Source organism: Gossypium hirsutum, chromosome D11 (genome assembly GCF_007990345.1).
Source record: "Gossypium hirsutum isolate 1008001.06 chromosome D11, Gossypium_hirsutum_v2.1, whole genome shotgun sequence".
Lineage (NCBI taxonomy): Eukaryota > Viridiplantae > Streptophyta > Magnoliopsida > Malvales > Malvaceae > Gossypium > Gossypium hirsutum.
The window spans coordinates 51,411,981-51,420,991 of record NC_053447.1 but is presented as its reverse complement, the minus strand read 5'-3'; the positions used below and the strand labels follow the sequence as shown (position 1 = coordinate 51,420,991).

General features: G+C 35.7%; 1 protein-coding gene across 2 annotated transcripts; it reads left to right on the top strand.

Moving 5' to 3' along the window:
- Window positions 1-3,445: 3,445 nt before the first annotated feature.
- On the top strand, window positions 3,446-8,499 carry LOC107896717 (uncharacterized). 2 transcript variants are annotated; one of them, XM_041104090.1, is made up of 10 exons: window positions 3,446-3,660; window positions 4,409-4,631; window positions 4,722-4,879; window positions 4,980-5,125; window positions 5,578-5,640; window positions 5,732-5,824; window positions 6,053-6,214; window positions 7,129-7,217; window positions 7,555-7,730; window positions 7,855-8,499. In XM_041104090.1, the coding sequence occupies exons 1-10, from the start codon at window positions 3,570-3,572 to the stop codon at window positions 8,133-8,135; spliced, it is 1,482 nt and encodes a 493-aa protein (XP_040960024.1). In that variant the 5' UTR covers window positions 3,446-3,569; the 3' UTR covers window positions 8,136-8,499. The 2 variants fall into 2 exon arrangements, with proteins under 2 accessions (XP_040960024.1, XP_040960023.1); XM_041104089.1 differs by having other exon boundaries at window positions 3,492-3,660; window positions 4,394-4,631.
- The last annotated feature ends 512 nt before the right edge of the window (window positions 8,500-9,011 follow it).

The following is a 9,011-nucleotide window of genomic DNA, read 5'->3' as shown; positions in this document are numbered from 1 at the left end:
TTTATTTATTTTAACCCAGTTATAAGTGGCATGTAAATAGGATTTTGGATATCTAAATTATAAGTATTTTGGTCATATGATGGGCACTTGAAATTATGGTATTTGTATTGATGTAATCCTATTTGGTAACTTGGTTGGTTGTGGTTTGTGATAGTAGTTGCATAAGTTGATATTTAGATGCATTTAAATGGTTGTGTTGGTAGTTTAGGATAATATGCAACCTTGAAATGCTTTGTGTTTGAAGAATGGCTAATTTGGTCATGGTAAGATATGATATTATGATATATTGAATGAACATTTGATGGTTTGAATGATGATTGAATATTGGTATGTGTTATTTTACATTTGAAGGATGTTTGAAAGAATTTTTACTTCTAGTACATGTTTGATTTGATGATAGGAGTTTATGTTTCAAATTGATGTGCCATTGAAGGCATATTTGTTAGGCATTTAGGTTGGATGATTTTGGTATGTTTTGGCATGTTTTGATGTGTTTTGAATAGGTAAAAATGATTGGAAATGGTTTGGCTTGGAACATTAGAAATGGTAGATGAAAAATGCTTGGTTTTGAAGTTATTTTAGATGCACACGGCCATGTGCCACACACGGTCTCCCACATAGCCGTATGGCTGTTTGATTTTAGGTACAAGATTTTTCACACAGTCACAGTTAGTTACATAGTCTAAGAACATGGGCGTGTGAAGTGGCCACACAGCCATGTTTGGGGCCACACAGGCTAGCCTCTGTCACACGGTCTAGCCACACAACTATGTGACCCTTGTTTACACTTTCGTTCAAAATTTTCATAGAAATTTCAATTTAATCCAGAATTGATCTCAGTTTATTTTAAATGTTCCGTAAGTTTAAATTAGGTCCCAAATTGATTGAAAAGCATAGAAATGATTGATGATGAATTATTTTGATTATCCTTCAATAAATTATGAAAAATGTTAAAGTTTTATAGCTGTAACACCTTATAGCTTGGGTTGGTGACTGGATCGAGTATAGGATGTTACATGACTTTGGTGGCGGTGACATCGTCGTTGTCGAAAATGTAGATGGCATAGGCGTGTAATACATTGGGGAAGGAGGTCCGAAAACAAAACTTGGCATAGAAGTAGAAGTAGGAAAATGTGGTGGAATATATGGTGCTTGTGTGAAAATGAAAGGGTTAGTATACACACCAGAGTAAGACAGTACATACTGACTAGTGGGTGGTGCAGCCATTGGTGGTGTTACAATCGGTATCGTTTCTTGCGTAGGTGCTAACGATGGACTTGCCTCGCCAGTTCTTGAATGTATAGGGGCTCGTCGTGGCTTCCTCTTATGCGGTTATCGACTCCTTGCCTCTTTCCTATACAAGTATGGCTTGCCATAAATCCTAAATCAGGGCATGTAATCCGAATCATAGACTAACTCCAGAGCGACAATGGCCTTGTGAGTAGGTAAGAATTCGTACCTATTGTCCCACATGTTGATGTATTGCACATGGAATATCGGCCAATTTTCACCCATTCGACCCCGCAAGTTGATAGGATGCACATCATCGAGGTCTTCAGGTGCCACAAGAATTGATTGTTGGAACCTAATTACCATAACAATCTATCTGACTCGTGCATCTTGACGGTAGCGTACATTACTAATGGCACATTCATGTGCCAGATGTTTGAATTCACAAAGAATTACTCAAGGATACATTCTTGAATCGTCGGATTCTCGTCTGGTGTTCATTCAAACTATATTAAAATAATAAAAACTTTGGTGATATTTGTGTACTAATGAATCTCAAATCAACAATGTTAATATTATCTGATTCAAATTTAAATAAATACATACCTCCACTTCCGATCGTTGGTCTAACAGAAGATGTATATCTTGAAGCTCATTTGGTAATCCCACATAACTCGGCTCATGGTTTTACCTATTGAAATAACTTGTTAGCATAATAATTAAAATTTTAATTAATTTTATTATGGTAAATATATCATTTAATAAATTTTACCTTGTTATGAGGGGGAATGTATATGAGTAGTTTGCTCGAGGATGTAAAAATGGCAGACGGTACGATGCTCATGACTACAGTAGTAGAATGCAACCACCAATTTTAATTTTACGTGATTGCATCGCTCGACACATCTCCTGGTATAAGGTCGCCAACACAGTTGACCCCTAACTAAGTTGCCCACTTCTCTAAAGTTGACGAGTTTCAGCAGCCACTTTAGATGGACTAGATTTCGTGACTTATCTGGCATCAGGATACCCTCGATGATCTGAATGATGTATGCCCGAGTGTGCCATTCTCTTTCAACTTTAGTCGAATCCTCATCAAGCCCTCTGAAGTTTCTTTTTAACCAACTCATTTTGATACAGCCTCCATAAATCGTCTCTAGAACTAAACCCAAAAGTTCACCGCATACGCCTCTCCAATCAACCGCGTGAACTGACTCAGTGACTACCGACCCATTCATTGGTAACCCCAACTATAACTGCACGTCCTCTAGAGTGATAGTACACTCATTGCATGGAAGATGGAATGTATGCGTCTTAAGTCTCCACCTTTCCACCAACGCGCTTACGAGTGTCGGGTCCAACTTATACCTCGGACCTACAAGGGCCACGTGTGAAAAATCGGCTTCCTCAAGTACAGTTCGATCAAAGGTGATGGAGGAGAGAGTAGATTACAAATGTAGCACTCCAAAATTCGATCTTCTAAATTTTTATGTAAAAAAAATGCAAAAAATTAATTTCAAATATAACAATGAAATAAAAAAAATTAAACAACATTGAAATATATTAAAAAAATATTCTTATCATTTGCAAATTGGTTGACGAAAATGTGGTTGCCATCAAAACGAAATAGAGATTCGACCATTTTCTAATTTCAAAAAACATGGGTTAATTTTTAATAAAAATATTTTACAAAAAAATATTAATATAATTCTAGTAAAAGAATGGTAGAGAAATAAAATTTAAATAAGAATTTAATAAAGGATTGAGAGAATTTTGAGAGATTTGAAAATGTGAGAATTTTTAGAGTATTTGTGAGAAAAATAAAAATGGGGGGTTTATAAGGGGAAGGTGGTAGGTGGTGGGGAATAGCTGTTTAATTAGCCATTGGGGGGTGAGGAAGGCTATTTAATTAGTCGTTCGAAACTAGACACTGGAGGGAGAAAAGCTTCCAGGTGACTAGGTAAACACACGTTCAGTTAAAAGTGTTTTACTGACAGCATACAAAAAACACGTCTATCTAAGATTTTTTTTTTTTGAATCGCACCTAAAAACGAGTCTACGTGGAAACGTTTTAAAAAATCGGTCTATTCCTTTAATTGCTCCAAAAAAACAGCCTAATCAGATAAATTAAAAAAACGACATTTAATGGTAATTTAGTCGGTCTCTAATTATATTAAATATATATTATTTAATTTTCCACCAATAGCCGTGCAATTTAATTTTAAAATATGTTAACTGTAATCCTTTTTCCTCTTTGAAGTTTCTATTTACAAATCAGCTTGAAAACAGAGAGAGAGAGAGAGAGAGAGAGAGAGAGAGGTGGAAGAGGGCTGTCGACAATGGCTTCCTCTTCTCTCAGCCTCTTCTTATTATTATTATATTATTTTTTCTTTTCATCATGTGCTTCTCAAGCAATCTCACAATTTAAAGGTATAACTTTCTGATAATTTCCTTTATTTTTCCTCATTGGATTCAACTGTGTTTGTCATCTGGATGATTCTATTTTCTTTGCTTGCTTAGAAATGGTTTGGAAATTAGGTTTGGGTTTTTATTTTATTTTATTTTTTTCTCATTCCTTTAACGTGGCTGTTCTTCGATTGGTTTAGAAACCTGAATTGCAACTGCTTCAATTTATTAATTTCCGAAGAAGATGTACGGAACAATAAGAATATCTGCCTAGGTTTTTGGGTTGGTCTCTAATTTCCATTTTTACAGTAGCCTTTGCTTCATAGAAATCGTACTATTTACTTATTTTCTCATTTCTCATCGCTGGTAATCAGTTTTCCGCAGGTTTCTTTAGGCCTTCCTAAAAAAGGTTGACAGCTAAAGGTTGTTTTAACTATAAATTACTAAGATTAGACGTGCCAAATACTTGTTGTAGCCTTGGGGAGCTATGAAGGCTTTTTTTAGTGTTTGGATAAATGCATGGATTGAATGATCACTTGATGTTTTGTAATTAATTAATTTAGAAACTGAGCTCTATCAGTGTTCCCTTTAGGTTTACCCTATAGAAAGTATATTATGCAATTTGTGAACCGGAGGTGAGGGTGGGTTTATTTCAGTAACTTGATGGAAATCTATAATGCATGACCCTGGTCCATGTTTTTTTAGTTCTATCTTGCACCCTTGCCAATACTTTTTGTGTCGTTTTCAACTGTAGTAGGTTTTATAATTGCAGGCATTGACTTAGGAAGTCCAGCACTAGATGTTAACCCAGCTCCCCTTTATGGGCACTCATCTGTCCATGGTTCAAAAGATGTTTTATCATGTGACCGAATTCGAGTTTCTGGTCACTCAAGATTGAAACTTAGGAGTTATGCCAGTTCCGTTCGAGTTACTTTAGCTCCATCTGTCCTAATACCAGAAAGATTACACAGCAAAATACATGTTTGCTTTCATCGGTAAGTTTTGACTCTCCAATCTACTCTTCTTCTGCATGAAAACACTTCAGAAGTTTGTTGTCACATATGGTGACTGAAAAAGTCTTGCAGGAATGCTTCACTTGGATTATGCAAGTGTGAGCATGAAAATTGGAAGACAGTGGAAAAGGGTATATGGCTCTCTGTCATGTCACCTTATGATGATAGATTTATAGATGTGAAGTTTATGGGTGATGTGTCTGGCTCTGTCACAATTGCTCTTGAAGAAGGTATGATTATGTGTTATTTGTGTTCCTTTTAAAAGAATTATGTACTTGATTGTGATTGTTAGTTTGTTGAAATTGAACTTTATTTTTTATCTTTTTGCAGATTTTCAGCAATGGCGGCTTGTGTTTCTAGCTTTAGGATTTGTTTTGTTGCTGTTGGCACCATTTGCCAGCAAGTGGGTTCCTTTTTACTACAGTAGTTCAATGGCTGTTGGAATTATTCTTGTCATTATAATCCTTCTCTTCCAGGTATTTTGGCATTCGTCAACAAATTCCTTGCACCTTATTTATTTTTAAAATATCCCTCATTCTTTCACTTATTTATTTCAAATTTCAATGCTATCATAAGTAAATCTCATGAAATTTTAAGTACCTTATCTTACTCTGTTGACCATTGGAAGCTACCTATTGTTTTCCATGTATTTTGAAGAACATGGATCTGTATTGAAGTTCCAGTTCCATGTAAATCTGTAGCTGAAATCTGTCTGTTTACTTCCTTTCATAGTGCTCAAAATTAAATTGATTGATTATTGATTCCCTTCCTGTCTCGTCAGATGCTCATCAGCTCACACACTATGATTGGATTATTGGGAATCTACTAGTTATTAATTTCCTTAAGATCTATGTTTAAGTTATGTCAATGCCTGAATTATGGTCTTAGCTTCAGCTTTTAACTGTGTGGATTTACTTTTGCCAAGCAGGGAATGAAATTGTTGCCAACAGGGAGGAAAAATATCTTCTATCTTGGTATATATGTCCCAGTGGTGAGTCTTTATTTTCATTTCTTTATAGTTTAACTAATGTTTCATCTACTTTGGGCTGCGAATAAACTCAGTGTTCCGTTAATTTTTTCAGCTTGGAGCTGGATCTTTTCTTTTACATCATTTCTCTGGGTTGGTAAATTCGATTCTTGTCAATTTTGGGCTTAGTGAAGAGATGCATAACCCAGTAAGTTCTTTACAACTGCCAACTAGTTCTCCCTCCTTTCCTTTTCTTCCCATAGGAATTAATATTTTCACCACATGATATTTAATATGGCCCCCTTTATTGTCCATAATTTATGTGTGTATGATTTCATTCTCTAATGTCTTCTTTGAAGTTGTTTTTTTTTTTCCCTTTTAAGAAAGCATTATTTCAAATTGAACCAAGTAATTTATTTTGCATATTTTGTTACAGGTTGCTATATTTGTTTTGGTTGTAATTATCCTATTAGGAGCTGCATTGGGGTACTGGATGGTAAGAAAATTCGTGATCTCAAATGATGGAAGCGTTGATGTTGGTGTGGCCCAGTTTGTAAAATGGGCCATGCGTATCATTGCAGCTACATTTATTTTCCAGGTATGCTTCTACTATCAACAGTGCCTCCTTTAGTTGATATGCAACCTAGGCTATGTAGCAAGTTTTCTTCTTTTTATTTGAAACTTCCTCAGAGTCAGGTGATAGCCCCTGAAACCCATTAGGGGGATGCTGTTAAATATGTCAAATACAGTAGATTTTCCATTATATGCCCAGAAATCGCTTGAGGGCGGATAAATTGACTCATTCATCCTACTTTGAGAAAAACTCACTGCCTCTTATCTTTAATGGGATCTCAAAAAATTCTAAATTAGAATATTAGATTATTGATTAGCTAGGTTACAGGTTGGACACTTGAGTTTGAGATGCACCTGGCTTTATTTGCCTCTATGGTTTCCCACTTTGGTGCACTAAGTTGTTTTTCTGGGCTACCTTTTACTTGTATAAGGTCAGCCAGTTTTTTCACCTTCCCTAGCATCCAAGTAAATCACTTGCATGCCATCTGCTGGTTTAGCTGTCGCTTATTAATGGATAAATAATTTCCCTTAGAAGAAGAGTGTTAATTTCTTTCAATGTATGGTGTGGTGGCATCTTATGTTTCTGTCAACAGCCATATGGTTTATTGGTAAAGTGCTGACTTTTAGTTCCAATGATCTGGGATCAAACATTGTCAACCTATGTTGCTGAGACTTGTGTGAGTGTCAGAAATGAGTATGTGTCCAATATGGGTATGTTCAATTTTTTCTAGGTTTTCCTATGTATTGGGGGGTTCCTTGTAGAATCATTTCCTCATATTTGTGTCCAAATATGTGTTGGATATGGATGTCAGACACGGGTACTTAAAGAAAAATGAAGAGTCTAAGCAATGTAGTTGGAAACCTCAAATAATAAATAATAATAAAAGATGCCTTATGTTTAATTTTTCCTATCTTGCACTGTTTTTCTACTCTTTCCAGAGCACTCTAGATACTCGGCTGGCAGTGGTGGTATTGGCTTCTTCTGCTATCTGTTCTCTCATCACATCAACTAGAAGGAATACTCACATGTAAGTTAAACATAGCTCCCTCCAATTCCCTTTTCATGCTTATGATCAATATGCCTGCCTGAAGAAGGTGATTTTGTTAGGCTTTGTTAATGGTCCTTTTCATGTAAAATTTGTTAGTTCCAGTAAATAATCATATGATATGACAGCCCCTGAGTTCGTTTCAATATCCTTTATTACAACTAAACAGTCATTTTATTTAGATTACCTTAACCAACTTGACTTGTAGTAACATTTTGTCTAAATTGAAAGCCAAGTTCACCAAATTATTGTAAATCTCAGTTTTCATTTCTAGCCTCGGTTTATTTGAACCATGAATTTGGCATTCTGGCTTATGTAGGAACCAACCACGGTCTTGGGATGAGGGTCCTTGGGTGCACCGGTCAAGGCCGGGAATAATAAACCAAGGCCGTGCTGAATTTTTTGATAGGTCTCCAAGAATGTATCGTAATAGGACATTGTGGAATGGACATACTCCACTGACTTCACTAACATGGAATAAATTTCCTGCAAGAGGTAATTTTGCTTTTAAATGTCCTTCACTGTTCATACTAGTTCATTTTTCTTGGAGCACCATTTTGTTTTTCTTTCCTGCTTCAATTAATATCAACAAATGGATTTGTTTCTTTCTAATTTTTAGGCGGCATATGTGATCAAAATTACTATTCTAGCTTTCACAAGACACGTAACCGAAAGAAATTCACGAAACAAGAGTGGAAAGATTTCACTCGCGAGTCTACCCAGCACGCCATTGCAGATTTGGCAGCAACCCCAGAGTTCACTGATTGGATGATTGAACATGCTGACAGGATTAAACTCCTTCCGTGTGATAGTTCAGAAGAATCAGTTGGAAGCAAATCAAATTCGTCCGATTATGATGAAGAAGGTAGCTCCAGCCGGTTCAGATTATTTAACTTGTAGCCTCCTATACGAAAATGGTTATCCTTGAAAAGTTAGCCCCAGATTTAGGAATCATGTTACTCAAATTCAAGTGTGAATGTTGGATACAGATATTTGTTGTCGGAGAGTCAGGTCCTGATAATTAAGTCCAGATATGCGTTGAACACAGATAATTGGAGAGTCGGAGTAATGCCAGATAACATGTTTATTTTACAAGTGAATTGCTGGCCTCGTGTCCAATGTTTGGGGAAAAAAACTATTCTAACCATTTGATAGGCTGTAGAATATCCAGTATAATATTCTGCATATTGTACAGATGACGCTGACAAAAGATATTATTTTAGCAATTTACATATGAGAAAAATAATTCCTATTTTTCATAAAATATATTTGTATAACTTTCAATATTATGGTAACATTGATGCCCAAATTAGCCGACCATATTCTATGTTGAGCTAGGGTTTGTACTTGCCTTGTTCTGATTGTTGTTGTTGTTCCATTCCAAAGAAATTAGGGAGTCTGATGCTTCTCATTGAAGCATTCACCTGTCGGGATTTGGGTTTAAAAATAAATATCATATCTTTGCTTCCAGATTTTCCTCCAAAGATGAATGTTTGTAATATTTGGAGTACTAAGAGAAAAAGGTGTTTAAAAAACCTCCCAATTTGTTCGGTTATTGGCATTTTCATGTACCCAAACTACCTAATCCAATGGATTTGCAAATAGCATCCCCATATAAGAAATTATGAATGATTTGATCCAATTTTCTCAGAGACAACTTTTAGTGTCGTAACAAATAAGGGTATAGAGGACAAACTAAATTTGATGAGATTAAGTCTCCCTAAAGATGGATGTTAGGAGCAAAATATGATGTTAGAGTTTCACTGGATACAATTA

Excerpts from the sequence above, each read along its gene's own strand:
- LOC107896717 (XM_041104089.1), top strand. The coding sequence starts at position 3,570 with ATGGCTTCCTCTTCTCTCAGCCTCTTCTTATTATTATTATATTATTTT. Across the intron at positions 3,661-4,393 it reads AGCAATCTCACAATTTAAAG|GTTTTATAATTGCAGGCATT; the intron begins GTATAACTTTCT and ends CAACTGTAGTAG. Across the intron at positions 7,731-7,854 it reads GAATAAATTTCCTGCAAGAG|GCGGCATATGTGATCAAAAT; the intron begins GTAATTTTGCTT and ends TCTAATTTTTAG.